The sequence below is a fragment of the Coenobita brevimanus genome, chromosome 103 (assembly GCF_032717465.1).
Source record: "Coenobita brevimanus isolate Jiangsu-jjx chromosome 103, ASM3271746v2, whole genome shotgun sequence".
Taxonomy (NCBI): domain Eukaryota; kingdom Metazoa; phylum Arthropoda; class Malacostraca; order Decapoda; family Coenobitidae; genus Coenobita; species Coenobita brevimanus.
Window position 1 is genome coordinate 29,970,383 of NC_137056.1, and position 20,427 is coordinate 29,990,809.

Sequence of the window (20,427 nt, forward strand, 5' to 3'; positions counted from 1 at the left end):
TCAGCCATGGCTCGTGTTACCGCAGCAGCCGAAGTCTGAGTAGCGTCATCATCGGAGCAACTATCCTTGACACCGTAAATGTTGCCGATGATGAGTTCAAATAAAGGTTCTGGTATGACAACTGCGAGTGTCGTACCAGTATAAAATGGAGATGCCACCTGGATACATGCCTCAGGGGACAATCTCACTGATCCATCAATAAGGTTTGCATGGATCTGTCGACCTGTATACTGCTCAGGCCGAACTAAACTCTCTTTGACAGAGCAACCTGAGGAACCATTATCTCAGGACCTTCACAGGAATGTCTCCCACAAACCCTGGCTGAACAAGGAAGGTACTGTCACCTGTGGGAGGGCCTGTGGAGGAAGCAGCTAGCCACTCATGAGGCTGCTGAATTGATGCAGCAAACATTGTGCCTTGAGAATTAGAAACTTGAGGGGTCGTACCCACTGCCTGGGAAGATGGAACATTGGCCATCTGTGGAGGGGGGTTCACTGTAGGAGGGGGACTCGTGAACTGTGGGGGAGTACCCATACTGGTAGGGACGTGACCACCGTGCTGCTGCTGAGGAATGAAGGCTGCGTTCGCTTCTTGCCTCTTTTGAGCTCGTGGTGAAAAAGTTTGTCCCGACAGTCGGTTGCATGGCTGATACTGCTGCTGGTTAGGGTACTTGTTGTACCTCTTCCACTCAGGTTTCTGAGTGTTTTGCCCCTGGTCCTTCTGCTGTTTGCTTGGACCTTGGCCATTACTCTGAGAATGGCCTTGCTGGTGGGATTCAATCTGAGACGGTTTCCCAGATTTATCAGATTTTCTGTTCCAGGTGTTTTGCTTACGAGTTTGATACCCGTATGCAGTAAAGAATGCGTCAGCCTTTTCTATCAATTGGCTGGCATCTTTCACCTGGCAGATCTTAAGCTGTGCTATGAGCTCAGCAGGCCACGACCTCTCTAACTGTTTCGTTTTCGTTTCGTTTCGTTTCGTTTTTAAAGGCTCCAACATGCTTGCATGTGTCGGCCTTGGTCACCTAATGGCGGCTTTTCACGCTGCATGATCCATTGCAGCCTCCCTGTTCAGTCCCTTAACCCTAAGGTCACACTTAATGACCTCGTCCCATGTCTTTCTCGGTCTACCCCTCATAACCCCACCCCCAATATTAACACTTCTCACCTTCCTCACCCAATTATCATCCCCCATCCTCTCCACATGTCCAAACCACCTCAATCTACCTCTCCTCATCACAACACCAATACAATCCAGTCCCATCCTACCTCTCAACTCTTCCATTGTAAACCCAGCCCCTCCAGGCCTTGGACGCAGGGATGCACTGCACATCCACCTAATCATTGTCATTTCTGTACGTCTGAGCCGGCGAATATCTTCCTCCTTCACTGCCCAGGTCTCACTGCCATACAGCATTACACTCCTAACACATGCTGCATACAAAGACCCCTTAGCACGTAGGGAGAGCCCTCTCAATGTCAGGAGAGGCAAGAGCTCCCTGAACTTCTTCCAACCACTTCTCACCCTAGCCACAGAGCTAGCTCCAGCCCCACCTCCAGCACACAACATGTCTCCTAAATAACAAAACTCTTCCACACACTCAAGAGATTCACCAGCAAGTTCAATCCTTTCACGTCTGAAATCTCCACCTACTCACCCCGGCATGCCATACACATAAAATCAGCATTATCTCGCAGTCTACCTCTGATACCACTACATCTCTTATGCACCCATTTATCACACACACCACACAAGATGGAATTACTTCCCACGCCCTTGTGGCAAACTGCACATGGCCACTCTCCATCGTCTTTGACAGAACCGCCACCAACCCTAGATATCATCACTTTTGTTTTATCTGCATTTACCCTTAAACCCTTTTGCCCCATACCATCTCTCCACTTCCTAAACCTTTCCTCCGCCTCCCTTTCATTCTCTGCAATCAACACCAAATCATCAGCATACAACAACTCCCACGGGAGTCCGTTTCTAAAGTCACGTGAAAGGGCTTCAAGTACCATGATAAACAACATGGGACTCAAGACTGACCCCTGATGCACACCAACATTCACGGAGAACTCATCACTCAAATCTCCATTCACTCTCACCTGGGTGTGAGCACCCACATACATGGCCATAACCACCCTAACCAGCCCCTCCTCCAAGCCAAGCTTTCTCATTGCCCACTTCACCACCTCTCTAGGGACTCTGTCAAAGGCCTTTTCCAAATCAACAAAAACAAAATAAAGATCCCTTCTCCTACCAATATATTTTTCCTGAAGCTGTCGAACAATGAATATGGCATCAGTGGTCCCCCTACCTGGCATGAACCCGAACTGCATCTCATCAATATTCACTCTTTCTCTAATCATACCTTCTAAAACTCTCTCCATTACCTTCATTATCTGATCTAAAAGCTTTATACCTCTATAATTTCCTCTTTCCAGGGCATCACCCTTCCCTTTATACACATTTACAATTACACTCTTCAGCCAATCATCTGGGACAACACACTCATAAATAATCCTATTTATCAGGTCAGTGACTAAACTCACCCCTATATCACCTGAGGCCTTCAACATTTCGGCAGTCAACCCAGACGCACCTGCTGCCTTCCCTACCCTCATCCTGCCTATTGCCTCACTCACAGTAGCAGTATCAATCAAAGGCCAAGGGCCAGACAGTGGATCTGCTGGCTCCAAACCTTCCCTGTCCCAGTCAAACTCCTCATTCAACAACCGGTTATAATGCTTTCTCCATGCATCTTTAATATCCTCACTGTTCACCACTACCCTTCCTTCATCATTCTTCACACACTGCTCACCTATGATATCCCGATTATCCCTCTTCACCTGACCTGCCACCTTAAATATATTTTTCCTTTCCCCATGATTTAGGTTATCAAGTAATTGTCTCTGTGACTCAGACTTTGCCCTGTATACCTCTCTTGTAGCCCTACGCTTGGCAGCCAAATATTCCTCTTTGCTACCACCCTTCTTCCATTCCCGGAAAAGCCTTCTTTTCTCCTTAATTGCAGCTTCTACACCCTCATCCCACCACCAAGTTACTTTATGTCTTGGTGGTCCTCTTGTCCAGCCGCATGTTACATCAGTAACTCTCAAGAAATTGTTCTTGAGGGCTCTGTACTGTTCATTAATGCCTCTGTCTACAGCTCCCTGTTCAGCCACCACTCTCCTCAACTCGCTATAGAAGGCATCCCTTACTACTTGATTTTTCAGCTTCCATATTTTCCTCCTAGGTACATAAGTCCTCTTTTTCATCACTTGTTCTTTAAGCACCATATCACAAATCAACAGTTTGTGCTGCTGCACACACTCCTCACTTCCTATAACTTTAACATCCCTCACTAAACTCCTATCGGCCCTCCTAACCAGAAAATAATCTATCTGACTGCTGTGTACGCAGCATAAGGTCAATTATCCCCTCACGCGTGGAAGGAGTTTCATCTTTCTCCATCCACTCATTTAAGTAAGCAGTGATACGATCGAGGAACTGAACAGCTGTCTCCTTGTCTTGGAGACGAGCTCGCATGAACTGAACTTTGGCGTCGTCTACTGTGAGACCATACTCCTTAATGAGTGCAGCTTTCATCACTTCATACGTGAGACTGTCTCCACGAATTCTGTGGAGAATATCGAGGGCAGGACCCTCAAACAGGCTAAGAAATTGAAGCCGCTTAGCTGCATCATCGAGCTGGTAAAGTTGAGCCATGTCTTTAAATCGAGCTATGTATGGATCGATTCGCTCGCCATCTTTGTATGGGGGAAGCTTGATGTGTGGGGTCGCCATAACATGTGTAGGAAGAACGCTCGTGGAGCTTTGACCAACTGCACCAGATGTATCTGAAGCCAAGGAATCTTGCTTGAGCTTCAGCATTTCATATTCGTATTTTTAGCGTGCTTCTCGCTCGGCACGTTCGTGTTCTCGTTCTCTCTCTCGTTCCTCACGCTGTTCTCGCTTGTGTTCTAAGTCGAGTTCGCGCTGTTTTCGCTCGTGTTCGCGCTGTTCTCGCTCGTGTTCGCGCTGTTCTCGCTCGTATTCGCGCTGTTCTCGCTCGTATTCGCGCTGAATCTTACGCTCTTCACGGGCATCATTCTCGCGCTGCTGGTCCATATTATGCCGTGAGAGTATGTACTCTTTAATTTCAGTTGGGTCTGTAAGACCCATATCTTTGGCTTCCTGTAAAAATATGGTGGTAGCCATGTCGCTAACTCAATCTAAATAACTAGCGACTCAGTACTGATTGCTGCTTCGCAAACGAATGCTAATAAATACAAGTAAAGAGTACAGACACAAGCTAGTGGTGACCAGTCTTATCTAGTTAACTGGATAAGAATAAAGCAAAAATGCAAATGACTGGGAAGACTCAATAATTAATACAATGGGTACGGCGACTTCCCAGAAGCGAATAAAATCGTCTGGCGTTACCAAGAATAAAGTACTAAATAGTGTTAAGTACTCTGTGGATTAATAAAGCAAAAATTCACTTGCTAAATTAATTGTAAACACCAGTAAACTTGTGCCTATAAACTTTAATGATAAATACCTAAATATGAACGAGTGAGCACTATCTCGTGAATAGCTTTAGAGCTAGGAGTTAATATCCTGGAATGAGGTCGCCAATTGTCACGGGGTTTTTAAATAAAACAATTATTAAAAAATAATGATAATGATATTCAATAATATTGAAGAGCAGGGACAATGATTGTCTTACTAAATCAAGCAACGATTACTTTACTCTGACTTGCTTCGCACGATTCTCTAAGAACGAGAATTTATAAACTTTCTCAACAGTACACAGCAGAGACTAATTACTCAATTGCTGTTTATTAGTACTGTTAGCCTCTGGAGAAAGTTACTTCACCCCTGACAATAAATAACTAATACTAATAATAATATCAGGTTCTTGCTGATGCTTAACTCCTAAGAGGCACAACGGATTTTAAGCTTAATACAACAAGACTGGCCTAAGTACCAGTTATGAATGGCAAACGTTTATGCAAGCTAGAAGCTATAAGAGAAATAAGCTTAATTGCGGAGAAATGAAACAAGAGTTTACATTACATTAAGCTCAAGAAAAAGAACTGTTAAATTTACTGATTACAAAATAAATTTAACGTTACATTTCAAAATCAAATTAATGAGATCGCACTCACTCACTCACTCACGAGCATAATTCTTAATCCTAGGAAAAACTCCTTAACTAAACTCTTAAGACTAGGAAAACGAAAAGAAATACTGGTCAATGAATGCTGTGTATGACCCAAATCAAGGGTGGGAGTCTGGGAGACTGTAGTCTAGTAGAGCCTGGGCTGACTTCTCACTGCTGGATCACAGAACCTCTCTCCGTCAAAGCAAACACTGGACAGACTAAACTCGTGGGAAAAAGAGAGCGCTAGACCGCATTTTTTAACGGCTGAGCGAGCGAAACGCGCCCAAAACAAATCGCTCAGCGGAAGCGCTAATGTCTCACCCAAGGACGATCACTTATGACACTGAAAAATTAATCTGACAAGGCTTCCGTCCGAATGAGCGGTTACTGAACGATAAACTGGGATTCCACTTGAGTTCGCGGTTTCCCACAAAAGCCAATGTCACTAGCCGACTCGTGACATAGAGATCCTTCCAAGGTAAATACATTCATCTGGTGGTTACCTTCCCTAGCTTCTGGATAATAAAGCTGTGAATTGTGTACAGATCTCTAATCACACCCTAGATGGGAGATAAAAATCATTAACGCTTTCAACCCCAGGATGTAGGTTATACTGGATCACTGCTGTCTCCTGGTAATATAACTCAAAAAGGATCTTTAGTGATGACATATTTATTCTCTCCAGACTGAATAGTCTTGTGGCCACTGACTGAATGGTTCCCGGTTACGGCCTTGAACTTTTCTATCTGATTACGGTATATACATTGAAAATAGCTACTTTATTCTTAAAACAGCCAGACAATTTTATTCAGTTGTAGGAAATATTTTCAAGCTGGAGGGGTTATCTATAGCCTACCTTAACCCCTTCACTGCTAGAGATCATTTCTAAATTAAGTGAACTGATCTGCTGGTAGTCTTTCCTGGTTCCTTGATCCTATAGCTGTGGTTTGTAAACAGCAGTCCCTTTTATGTGATGCTGTCTATTTACTCTTGTTACTGTATTTCTGGTGATGGCTCTCCCTGCCCCATACTTTTTATTTCTTTGTTTTCTGAACCCTACCTCACCACATTCTTAGATGGGAGAAAAGATCAGAATGTTGACAATGATGATAATTACGATATTTTCCTGTCTCCTTGGGTAGGCTGTTGACAGTTTTCCTACCTTTTTACTTTCTCTTTCCTTGTCTCTAGATCCTAATGTTGTTGGTTGTGAACTGATACCTGTACCTAACAGGATAGGGGGGAGCCATCCACTCACTCGATGTAGTGCTACTTTGGGTGTCTGCCCTTTCCTCTCTTCCTTCCTTCCTCTTCTGTCTTTCTTTCCTTCATTCTTTCCTCTTCCTTCTGCCTACGGGTGACTTTCCACCCCCTCTTCTGTTTCTCCTTGCTTTATTCTTTCATCTTCCTTGTGCTTATGGGTGACTCTACACTGACTGACAAGCCTAATGGTTTCCTGTACACCAGGAATCCATTTACTACACTGGGAAGTAACCATATAACCAAATTATGGTGCCTGGGGTTTAGTGGGTATTTAAGGTGCTCCAATCAGACTAAGCTGTGTAGGTTTATATCCAAGGGGTGGTTGTGGTTTATTGCTCATGTAATGCCACTCAAGGATGAGTGAGGCTGGTCACTCTCATCTTAAATGTCAGGACCAACTTGCCTAGCCCTGGGCTCCTCATGGGGCAGCACAGGATTGGATGATGGATGGATGGATGGAAGTACTATATGATCTCTTGCATTAAATTCTTGCTATGCATGATTATAAAACATGACAAGGGTACCATCCCTTTCTTAACTCTGTAGTCAGCACAATTCCTCTGTCCCACAAGTATTTGTGATGTACACCCCCCCCCCCAAAAAAAAAAAAAAAATTGATTTTTGCCTGAGATGGAAACAAAATTTTGAAAGTCTGAAAGACTATGCGGTCCATTTCACTGGGCATTGTGGTGATGGCTCTTCTTGATTTATGCATCCTCTCTGATATTATATTCAGCATTAGATGAATTTAAGTAAAACACCAAATTCACAGAAGGGACCTATTTTATTTGACATTTTGCCGGAGGAAGCCTGCTTGGCAAAACATCGAATAAAACGGGTCTCTTCTCTGCATCTCGTGCTTTTTGTGTATCCTCTTTCCTGTTTTTAGATACTACCCACTTTTTTTTTTTTTTTTTTTTTTCTAATTTTTTTTAACCAGGAGCTAGGGTTTAGAGGATGATGATGATGATGTTGCAGAGAGAGAGAGAGAGAGATGCTGGAAGAAACAGCATAAAGTATAAAGTGGAATGATAAAAGCACGAGAAACTGCAAATGAGTACCAGTAAGTAGTTTAGGAAATGATTTAGATACTCATTCATTCAAGCTCCTGGAATCCTGGCTCTCTCTCAGTGACCTATCTGCATATATCTTAAAGCTTTTTTTTTACATATGCATTTCACATTACTTACCAGATGGGAGTTATCCATCAACTATCAAGTTATTAAAGGATGCAAAACCCTTGTCAAGCACTTTTCCAATTCCCACAAACAATACTTCCAACCAACTCTGTCTATTCTTACTTTCCTAGCTTCATCAACTTCCATACGTCACATTCTTATGCATTCATTTACTATACCAGTCCACCTTCTTGGATTACCATGCCTCCTTTTAACTGTAAACTTAATGTTATATACCATTTTTAACCCCTAAACCACGCGGTTGTTTTGGCTTGACTTGTGTGTCTCGAGGGCATATTCGCGCTCCGATAGACTTTCTAAAAATATTTGCCAAAAATCAGTTATTAGTCTTAGAATATTATAATTAAATATGCATATGGCACATACCTTCAGCTTTCTCCTGGGATGTTTGTTGAGCCTTCGTTGAGTACTGTAGGACTTGTGGAGACCTCGGAAGTTGGGTAACGAAGTCTCCACTTTACACTTCCTGACAACCCGTAATATGATTACCACAGCCTGATATTATCACTAGAAACACTATTCTATGATTTTCAAATAGTTTGGAATCCATACTCCAAAAAAAAAAGAAAAAAACTGTGAATGCAATGAAAATTACTAGCGCGTATGACCTTCCCACCTGTGCTCGTTCGCCGCTGGTGTTCTGTCATTTATTATTCATAAAAATACTTACACTTTATATTTCTGTTACTATATAACATATATATATCTGCAGTCTTTATCCATAAGTTTCCTTCAGTAATAGTAGTTTATTGTCACTGTAGGCATTCAATTTCTCTTTCAGTAAAATACGTAGCATTCACTTTCTCGTCCTGTATACTAGCGTTGAGAGCGAATCTGTCATTTTCACTTTCATAACTCCCAGTATTCATACATGCTAGAGTGAAACTTTCACTTTCATTACTCCTAGTATATATACTCGTATTCTTATATTACTACTCATTAACATTTCTATTTACATTTCTATTTTATTTACACTGTGTTATGCACTGTCACTTGCAGTAACTTATAAAACTATTTTCCACTGTTCACTTATATTTACATTCACTGCTTTCACTTGCTGTTTACACATTATTTACACATTATTTACATTTCCACTTGCACTGTTTTAGTCACCAGAAAGATCATAGTCACTGTCCATCATTTTCATTGATAAATTAGCCAGTTCACATTCCACAGCAGTCACTTAGCCCTTTACCCCTTTCCACACGAGGTTTAGTAGAGGGTAGAGGTCACAGGGCCCTTTGCATGGGGCTAAAAAGCGGCTGAATTGGACAGGCGCGAATCCGATGTGGTTTCACCTTGAAAGACGACAGTAAACTGAATACAGTGTGGTGGCCTAGGGGGAGTGCAATGCTGCCAATGTCAGTGTGGAGACAGCTGCTAATATATACTGTACGCTATGAAATGATTGGCAGGAAATCTAGACAATACATAATAAATTAGGTAGTTCCAGGTGAATGTAAATATCACTTAGGCTTCTCTCTTCCTTTCTTATATATATTTTTATTACGAGAATAGATTATACGGCATATTTCAAGGGGAAATAAACAGCGAAAATTAGCGAACGAGTGCACGTGAGGTGTTGTCAGGTGATAATTAGCCAATTCCTGGTGTATGGCACTATCACTTACCTTATTTCTATCTTGTATATATTATTTGGTATAAGAAAAGGGCATAGGGCTTATTTCAATGGATGAAATCAGTGGAAAATTCCAGGAAGGATTTACTTAGCGCAGTATGGCCGGGCAGGCGAAAGGAGAGGGTAATGGAGGGGAGGTAGGTAGGGGAGTCAAGAACGGGGAGAAATGGCTAAATTGTCAACAATGGATGGGAGTACAGATGAGATTAGGAGTGTTGACTAGAGTTGGACATTGGCAGTACTGATAGATGATACAAACCACCACTTGAAAGCCCGGGCGAATTCAAAATAACACAGAATCACAAAAGTGATGTCCCGCTGTATGATCCCTTGCTCCCAAGCGTCACGAAAGTGACGCCCCCCGGTTAAGGGGTTAACCACCCTATTTGGTGATAGATTGTGGCAACTATTATCCCCTCACTTGATGTTCTGCTGCCTACTGCCTTCATCTCTATCATTCTTTTACTATGTCTACCCATCTCTCTTCCTATTTCTTCCCTGCTTCCTGTTGTTTTTTATTCTTTTTCTTTGCATTTCAGGTGGCTCTACATTGACTGACAAGCCTAATGGTTTCCTGTAACCCAGGAAACCATTTACAACACAGGGTGGTAATCATATAATCAAACACAGTAATTTCTCATCTATCCAGCGTAATTCAGCCAAACTCCCTGCTGGATACTGCAGAAATGCTGGATAGTGCACTGGTACCCCCAATTGGCTATCCACTTGGCAATGAGGCGGATAATATGCCACCAACCTAAGCTATCTGTCTCGACTCTCTATCTTTGAAACTTTCCTACAATATTACCCATGAATAAACATAATCAGGCATAAAATATAACAAAGTACTGATATGGCACATATGGCACAGTAATACAGTACATAATACAGTATAATCGTACCATACTCACCTAGTGTTGGCACTGCCACAAAAGTCACAAACTCTGCCATCATGCAGAATCAGGGTACAGTAGTCTGAGCACTATGGCGTGAAACACTAAGGGACCATAATGGAAGTCACAGCACTACAGCAACAAGCAAAAGCACGGGGGCCCACAGGCTGTCAGAACTGGAGGTTAGCCACCGCATGGGTCACCATTGCACAAGGCACAGATATGTCCTCACTATATGGCATCCAGTGGGGAGAATGAGAGGATGACAGTTAGCTTGGCGTGTAAGGAGGGCTGCTCGCGCAACGCACTGTGATTGGCTGGTGTGACTTGCTATGTTGCGGGGTTTGCCTGCACACCAGCTGGACCCCATGTCTGTGCATGATGATACACATTACCAATGAAAAATGCATTGTATTGCCAACTGCTTCCTGTTTCTGGGCCAGATATCGCCTAATTTCAGCAGATATTGTTTTAACAGAGATGAGCAGACTGCACCGGATATTGCGATAGGCTGGATATTGTGACAATGGATAATTGAGAGATTACTGTAATAGAATGACATGGCACCTGGTATATATAGTGCCCCTGTTAACTGGGTGGACACAAATACAGCATTCACCCATGAACCAAGCCTTCATATTCTTCCCCGTGTCCTGTTGTGGCCACAGGGGGATGTTGGTTCACTGCATGGGACAGCCCTGCATGAATGGTTGCTTACCTGAAATGATGGGTCTGTTCAGCCATACAGACCTCGGCTGCTCAACAACAACAACAACCATCCTATTTACATTCATTCTTTCCATATAACCAAACTATCTAAGCATACAAACATCACCACTATTGTCAACCAACTTCCATTTTCCACATTTCACAGTTACATTATTTCTTGTCCTGTCCACTCTATGCACTCTGCACATTTTTCAATTATCCCACTGAACTTATTCTTGAGTTTTCATACTCATGTCATACCAAAGTCTCAAACCCATACATTAAATGTAAGCACTAAAATACCTTCATACAATCCTCTTGCTGCCTTCAAACAAAGACCACCATTTAATATCAAGGTCTTTATAACATCAGCTACTATCCTTCCATGTGCCACTCTACTTTCCATTTCCTTTGCACAAATACATCTCTTCTCTTACTACAACCATGCACTTTAAGTTCCCTCACCAATTCATCAGCACATCACAATGAAAGTCACATTCTCTCTCAACAATTGTCACTTTACTCTTATCTATATGTACGTACTTTCAAATCACAGTGCACAGATATCTAAAAAAACTCTACACCAATATGCAAAGCTCCTGTTCATTGTTAGCAAGCAACACAGCATCAACAGCATACATCAGATTTCAAATACACCACCCTTGACCATTCATCATTATCCATTTCTCTACAACTATTGCTATCAAATAAAAATATTTCATGTGACAACTTAGCACTGCTACAGCCAACAAGGAAGTGTCAGCAAACTTTGATCAAAATAATACTTCCCTTAATTCAAAAAACAAATGGCTATATGAGGCAACTGGAGAGTGAGAGATTAACTGTGGAAGTGGGAGTGAATTGGAACAGGAAAGAGAGACAGGGAGAGAAAGAATGAAGATAAGATGGAGGGATGGGGTGGAGAGGTATGTGACTGAGATTAGTATGGGATGGAGGAAGGGTAGCCTGATGGTAGAGGACAGGGTAATGTGAAAGTGATTTATTCATGGCCACCCCATGTGAGAGAAAAGGGTTTGGCTAAGGTATATAGACAGTATTCCACATACCTGGCTTGAAGAAGAGCTCATCATCCTGAAACAGTTGAAGTGCTTCCTTAACACTTCCAAATTCCTCCTTGATGTAGTATTCTTCCAAGTCAAACTCATTATCCTCATCCTTCTCCTTCTTCTTCTTATTCTTCTTTCTTTGATTTGCCTTTGAGTTAATTATCCTGTTGATCTGTTTCCTCCTCTCCTCAGCAATGTTTTGTTTTTCCTTCTCATTTTTCCCTCCACCTGTTTTATCATCTTTCTCTGCCTTGGTATCTGCTAAACTGCTTGCCTTAGCTGCTACAGCATCATTCTCCTTATTACTAGGACATTCTGTACTTCCCTCCTTAGTTTCTGCAGTACTCTTTGCATTTGCTTTGTTTTTGTTACAAGTACACTCTGACTCTTGTTTTCCTTCATTCATGACTTTTTCCTTATCTTCCTCTTTGCTTTCCTCAGTGCTCTTTGTGTCTCCTTTCTTATTTTTGTTTGGGTCTTTGAGTTCATAGTGCCGTATCCCTGCCCTGTGACTGATCAGTTGCCGTGTGGTTATGGTCACCTGGAGAGTAAAAACACACGTAAGATTTTACACAAAAGAAAATTACAATGTATCTGTAATGCTTGCTGTCTACTATGACCACCTTCAAATTACTATAGTTCCCTTTTGAGCTGATGCACAGCTGCATTTGATACTGGCACTGTTCAAAACAATTATGCAGACTACTTTTGTAAGGTTGTTGAGGAGCTCTGTCATTTTTGTTTTCACATCTTCTGCAGATGAAAATGGGTTCCTCCAAGCACATGAATGATTTTGGGGAAGAAGCAGAAGTCACACGGAGTCATCATCATCATCATCTAATCCTGTGTTGCCCCATGAGGAGCACAAGAGCCCAGGGCAAGGCAAGCTGGTCCTGATATATAAGATGAGTGTGACCAGTCTCACTCATCCTTGAGTGGCTTTAAGTGAGCAATTAACCCCAACCACCCCTTGGATATAAACCTGCTGTTATGGGTGTATATACTACAGTGCACTTTTAACCCTTACTTAAGGTAAGGTAAGGCTCACATGAAAACTAACTTACTTTACTTTACACTGTAATATACACACACAAAAAGAAAGCAGGGTTCCTTTACAAAAAGGAGGATTCATAAAGGCCTCACAGTACAAATATAAAAACAAGTTACTTCTCTTATCTAACCAAGTTACCATCAGTGGAGGCTACGTACTCACAGAGCTTGAGGAACTAGGAGAACTCGACGATGATATAATCCAGAGATAATCCACACACTAGTGTTATATGGATAAATGAAACAAAAGGGAAAATGGTGCACAAACAATGTGTTAGTAATCAAAGTGGAAAGTGTGTCTGATGGGAACTGTATCCCGAACAGGAATTAACAAAAAGAGTGACGAAATGTGTTAAAAACGTGTAACAAAATGTGTCTCTCTCGTATTTCCTTAAGCTTCATAGTAGCTGTACTCCACCTCTCCAGGCTAACTAGCCACTAGGCTGTCTTAATTATAATCTACAGCCAAACTCTAATAATGGAGGCTTGACTACCACGAGCTAACACATTAAACCTTATCAAATAGAGAGATGTCACAAGACAAGGCTAACCAGTGGTTGGATAACATTCTCATATGCTCCTCCCACACCATACAGTATGTCTCACCCACTTATGGCCAGGGACAAAGGTCTCTCCTCCACAGTTCAGGGGAAATATTTAATATTATTCCACCCAGAAACAGAAAAACCTAAAAATCATTCATGATCTTTTGACAGCTGAGAAAAAACGAGGGAAAATAGTGAGGTCTTGAATTCTTCAACTAGGGGCACCAAAACTGACAAGGAAATCCTCAAAAAATTATTTAACATTCCCGACGGCTCGTCTTATCTCCCTACTTCATCTTCAAATCTGCTGTTTCACCAATTCGTTACTGGGTAACTATGCCAGTGACACTGCACTGGCTCAATCCGATTGGAGTGCCTTACTTACCCACTAAACCATAATTTGGTTATATGGTTACCACCCAGCATAGTAAATGGTTTCTTGGTGTCCAGGAAACCATTTGGCTTGTCACTCAGTGTAGAATCACCCACGGACAGGAGGAGGAGGAAAGAAGGATGGAAAGAAAGACAGAAGAAGAAGGAAAGAAGGAGGGAAGAGAGGAAAGCGCAGTCACCAGAGAGTAGCACTACACTGAGCGAGTGGATGGTGAGTGCCCTCACCTAGTCAGGTTTGATAAATAGAGTGGGTTGTTGTTTTTGTTGTTGCTGTTGATTAATTCTGACCCACCTAACTAAAGAGACCCATCAAAGATCAGCAATCATCCCTATGTGGTAATGCCATAGGTCCCCAACAACGCTGATGTTGCTCCTGTGTTTTAGTGTAGCATGTCCTATGTAGTGCTACATTGTGTTATGTGTGTTATCATTGTGTGCGCCTAATCTACGAGCAGGGTACGTGTCATACGTGATTCCACACAATCCAGATTGATGATAACTTAAAAGGTCTTGACTACATCCTAGTCAATAGCATGAGTGATATAGCTCAGTTATTTTTTTTATTTGTTAAAAACTGCTTCAAATACAAAGTAGTGTGAACTAACATATTGACTTGGTGCAGAATCCATCCAATGGAGCACCTCAACAGCCTTAATGAAGATAATCAGTGGAAATGCCTTGAACAGTGGCGATGTCATATGCAGCTGTGTGTTAACTCGCACATGAACTATTTTGAAGATGATCTTAGCTGATTGTTATCGTCATCATCATCATCATCCCTCTTTTTCTGACCTGCAAGTGGGGTTATGTTGGGTCCAGAATGCAAGGAATTGGTCAAAGTATGATAGTGGGAGGAATAATCAGTGGCACACCCAATGAAATGGGCCACACATCCATTCATTCACCATTCCAACCATTAGAATCCTAGGTCCACCTCATAGGTACAGTACACCTTTTTCTTCATAGCTTCAAAATTACCTATCAAAAGTCAATCCAATGACTGTCAAGCTATAAAAAAAAAAAAAAAAAAAAAAAAAAAAAAAAAAAGATGCCAACCCTTCTCATTCACTCCTCCATACAAAACTCATCCAACCAGCTTGATCCCTTGCCAGTTCCTTACCATCATTGGCTTCCATACCTTTTTCTCTCACACTCATTTCCTATATACAGTAGTATCTACTCTCCTTCTTCTTAACCTACCACGTCACCTGCCACCTGCCACCTTTCAACTCACATATACCCTCTTCACCACCCTATTTATACCAATTTTTGCCATATGACCATACCATTTAAGCACACTTTCTTCACCTCTGTTAGCTATGACCATGAATTTCTTTACTGTACACCATATCTCTGGCCATAAACTTTTTTACACCACATTTTCCACAAATCATTATTTCTTATCCACTATTCACACTCCATACATTTCTCAAGAACCCCATTTTCACGGCTCAAACTCTCGATATTTCATTTTCATGACACACCAGAGTCTTATACCCATGTTAATGTGAATGCTATTACTCCTTTATGTGATCCTCTTGCAGCCATGCTCAGGCCTCTGTTTTGTATCAAGGTCTTCTCAGCACCAGCCACTTCTTTCTCATCCTGCATCACTCTACTTTCCACTTTCTTTACACATTTACCTGTCTTCTCTATCACTGCACCCAAGTACTTAAATTCTCTCACCAATTCATCTCTTTCCACTCACCAAAATATCTCACTGGGAATCACCTTCCCTTTCAATAACCATCACATTATTCTTATTTAATTTACTTTCATGGCAATCACACACACACACACAAAATTAAAAAAACTACAACACCCTGCAGATAATGTACTGTAGAATGCTCTACACACCATCACTGGCTGCACCAAGACCACTCCTACAGCTCACTTACACTTTGAAAGTAATGTCCTCCCTGTTACAGTTATATCTTGACATGAAAGACACAACTCTACATGGAAGCCTGTGCTAACACACACCACTCCTGTTATTATAAGACAGAGCCACACAACATAACCAGAAGTAGAGTGTAGCACCAGTTGAGCAGGGCAGGACTCCCAAGGTGAATGGAAAGCTGATCACAGAGAGCTGGAGCTCCCGTTTCACCAGCCTAACCAGGACTAACTTCTGACCATCCCCCTTTACTGATCATAAACAGTGTTTCAATAACACAAAGAGTAGGACAGCAAGCTCTCCAATACAAGTTCCGAAAACTGTCAACAGCATACTACATGCACATTACACACTACACTTCCTATTCATTTAACTAAAAATGGCATCAATTCAACAAGTCTCAGAGTCCTAGGGGGGGGGGGGGACTGACAAAGCCCCACCATCAGTACCTCTCCTGGTAACGACCAAGCGAAATGCCTGGAACCACTGTCTGACACTTCTTCATTTCTGCAACTGTTGTGACCTTTCCTCTTTCTCTCTGTCTGGCACCACCTCTCCTTCTCTAAACCTCACCTTTTCTTCCCAGCTGAGACTCAACTGTCTGAGATGACTGATAACAAACCCTTCTCTTATCCTCCTGTTTTCTCTATACTCATTTCAAAGCCGAAGGTGGCTGTTGTGTGCAATAACATATCTTGCTCTACTGTTCCAGAACTTGAATCTTCCGAATTCTCAACTCTCTGGCTTTGGCCTTCCTGTCATTCTTTTACTACATATATCTCTGCTGTTTACTTATCCCCTAATTCTACTGATTACGTAAAATTCTTCAACTATCTTGCTTCTAAGACAGATCATATCCTATCAACTTCTCCTTTCTCTGAAATCTCCATTTTAGGAGATTTCAGTGTTCACCACCAACTTTGGCTCTCCTCTCCTTCCACTTAATCTTTTCTATCCTTAATGACCTAGAGCAGCTTGTACAGCACCCTACCCACATCCCTGACTGCCTTGGAGAGCATTCCAACATACTTGACCTCTTCTTTGCAACTAATCCTTTTGCTTACACTGTTACCCCTTCTTCTCTGTTGGGCTCCTCCGATCACAACCTTACCACCATAACCTGTCCCATTGCTCTAGTAAGGCCTGTGGACCCTCTCAAGAAGCAATGGTTGTGGCACTTTGGAGCTGCTGATTAGGAGGCCCTGAGGCAGTACTTCCTTGATTTTCCATGGAGCGATTATAGCTTCCATGGCCAAGATCCATCTGAGTGTGCCTTAAGCATTACGGAGGATATGCTCTCGGGCATGGAAGCATACATTCTTTTCTCATATCCTGTGATTAATGCACAATAAACCTTGGTTTAATCAAGCTTGTTCTAAAGCTGTCCATAACAAGGAGAGGGTCTACAAAGGGTATTGGAGCCAGCCAACCCCTGAATCTCATATCTTTTTATGTTTCTACCTGGAATCATGCTAACTCTGTTCTTCACTCTGCTAAATATAATTTCATTCATACCAAATGCTCTGAACTCTCTGACTCAAATTCTTCCCACTCCTTCTGGCACCTTGCCAAAAACCTTTTCAACAACTTTACCCCATCATCCTTCCCTCCTCTTTTCCACTCTGATGGCTCTGTAGCTATTTCTTCTACTGATGAAGCAGAACTCTATGCTCAGACTTTCTCCTCCGATTCCTCCTTATACAATTCTGGTGCTGTTCCTCCATTATTTCCCCCCTCTGGCTTCCTCATGGTTGACATTAAAATTTCTTTAGGTAATGTATTTTCTGCCATCACTGGCCTCAGTACTGACAAGGCATATGGGCCTGATGGGGTCTCTCCTGTTGTCCTCAAGAATGGTGCTTCTGTGCCTTCACCCTACCTAGGTAAACACTTTTGCCTTTGTGTGTCAACTTGTACTTTTCCTTCTTGCTGGATGTTTGCTGTCATTCAGCCTATCCCAAGGAATGGCAACCATTCCTATCCCTCTAACTACTACCCAATTTCTTTAACATCCTGTGTTTCAAAAGTTTTTGAGTCTATTCTTAACAAAAAATATTTTAAAGTATCTTTCCTATCACAACCTTCTTTCCGACCGTTGATTCTATTCTTAAGAAAAAATTGACGAATGAAGAAGTGAAGGAACGTTGTGGGGTGGATGTGGTTGAGAAGATTAGGAGAAATACACTAAATTGGTTTGGACATGTGGAGAGAATGGAGAATGAAAGACTGACTAAGAGGGTGTATGTAGGTGAGGTGGAGGGAGGGAGAGGGAGGGGTAGACTGAGGGTGAGGTGGAGGGATGGAGTTGAGAGGTATATGAGGGAGGGGGGAGTGAATTGGTGGGAGGGTAGTCAAATGGTGGGTGACAGAGCGACTTCGAGGCGTTTTGTCTGCGGCCACTCTTTGCGGGATTAGGGCGTCAGGCTATAGATAGATAGATAAATAGATAGATCTTTCCTATCACAACCTTGTTTCTGATCGTCAGTATGGGTCCTGCCAGGGATACTCTACTGGCGATCTTCTCAGCTACCTTTCAGAATCCTGGTTATCCTCCTTTAGGAACTTTGACTAAAGCTTTGCCATTGCACCTGATATCTCAAAGCCTTTAGATCGAGTCTGCCATAAATCTTTAATTTCCAAGCTGCCCTCTTACAATTTCTATCCTTCTATATATGCCTTCATCTCTAGCTTCCTTTCTGGTTATTATATAGCTGCTGTTGTAGATAGCCTCCATTCTTCACCTAGAGTTATCAATTGCGGTGTTCCTCAGGGCTTTGTCCTATTATCAACTCTCTTCCTTTTATTCATCAGTAACCTTCTATGCTGCACATCTATCCTTATCCACTCATATGCTGATGATTCCACCCTTCACCTTAACATGCTCCTCCCACAGCTTCCATCTCAATAGTTACTTCAACAAACAAGGGATGAGGCTATGGCACACCTAATGTCTGACTTGGCTCATATCTCTGACTGGGATAAAAGTAATCTTGTTTTTAATGCATCAATAACTCAGTTCTTACATTTATCAACCAGACAAAATCTTCCACAGGAGTACCCTCTAATTTTTAACAATATCTAATTCAATCCTTGCACCATCATTAAACATACTTGGGGTTTCATTCTCTCAGGACTTGGGGTTTCATTCTCTCAGGATTTATCTTGGCAAGATTACATTACCTCTTGTAAAATCTGTTTCTATGAGATTACAGTGCTCGTCAGAAGTATGGAGCGCCCTGCGTCCCTCCTGAGAAACAAACCTTTCAACATTGAAAAAACATATAAATAATGCATTTTATTTACCTTTAGTGCTTCGTAGGGTAGCCTTTACGTTTCTTCACGGACCTGAGACGTCTTGGAAGTGAAAGGGCGAGGCTCCTGAGGTGCTGGAGCGGTATTTTGTCCCAGGAGTCACGAATGGCGGCTTCCAGCTTAGGCAGAGAGCTTACGTCCTTCCCTTGGAGACTCTTCTTTACGAGGTACCAGAGGTTTTCAATCGGGTTGAGGTCTGGGCTATTTCCTGGCCAGTCTGTCATGAATGATACCTCGCAGTCACGAAGCCAATTGGTGACCGATTTGGCCTTGTGAGCAGGTGCACCGTCCTGCTGAAACACTCGTGCACCTGTTAGCTCGAAGGAGTCTGGTAAATGATCACACAGAAGCTCCAGGTAAACATCCTGATTCACTCTGAGGTTCTTGGGAAGTACAACAAGCTTCCCCAAACCCTTCCCTGAAAAACAACCCCATACTATGAGTGAATCAGGATGTTTAACTGTGCTTTCTACATACCGTGGGTCAAGTGGGTCACTACCTTTGCATGCTCCTCTGTTACAGGTAACACTAAACGTTGCCTCATCAGACCACAACACTGACAACCATTGCTCCTCACCCCAATTTAGATATTTATTAGCAAAGGCAAGCCTACGAATTCTCTGGCTGCTAGAGAGAAGAGGCTTTTTCACAGGCCTGTGACTTGTGTAACCAAGCTCATGCACCCTACGAGACACTGTTCTCACTGACACCTCACCAAACACTTCTGGGTTGCTCTCCTTAATTTTCCTTGCACTCACACGAGGATTAAACTCCACTGCACGTTTTAAAACATTAACAGACCTTGGGGAAGTTTTTCCTAGGCCTACCAGACCTCGGTTTCTTTGTGGGAACTTCACCACTGTTTTCCTCCCGAAACCGCGCACACCAACGACGCACTGTCGATCGTGCCACACCAACCAATTCACTAATTTCCTTTGTCTGGTGGCCTGCCTCCTTTAGAGCAATGATCTGGGATATGATTTCACTCGATAGTTCACGGGTAGGTGCCATAACAAAGTTTTGAAGGCCAAAACACTGCGGGACACTCGGTAAAAAATGGCGCAATTTAAGAGGGACACTCGGCGGAGTTCCTCTCTCTCAGGCAGCCCGTGGGCGACTGAGGCGGGAACCAACCAGCGCGTCAGAAGGCCCCAGGCTACCGTGACGTCATGCTCGGAGCTCAAACTTGTGGCTCAATTCTTACCCCCAAAAATGGGTGATTCTTTTTTGGCCATAAGTATTGCGCGCCCGGCGGACAACGCTGAATACTTCTGACGAGCACTGTAGG

The 20,427-nt window shown here is 42.6% G+C and overlaps 1 protein-coding gene across 1 annotated transcript in view; it reads right to left on the reverse strand.

The window, feature by feature from the left end:
- The window catches only part of LOC145415661 (serine beta-lactamase-like protein LACTB, mitochondrial), a 235,181-nt gene that overhangs the window by 136,707 nt on the left and 78,047 nt on the right, over positions 1 to 20,427 (reverse strand). The window contains exon 5 of the mRNA XM_080284877.1: positions 11,943 to 12,483. Coding sequence (XP_080141003.1) covers positions 11,943 to 12,483 — 541 coding nt within the window. The remainder of the gene's footprint in view (positions 1 to 11,942; positions 12,484 to 20,427) is intronic.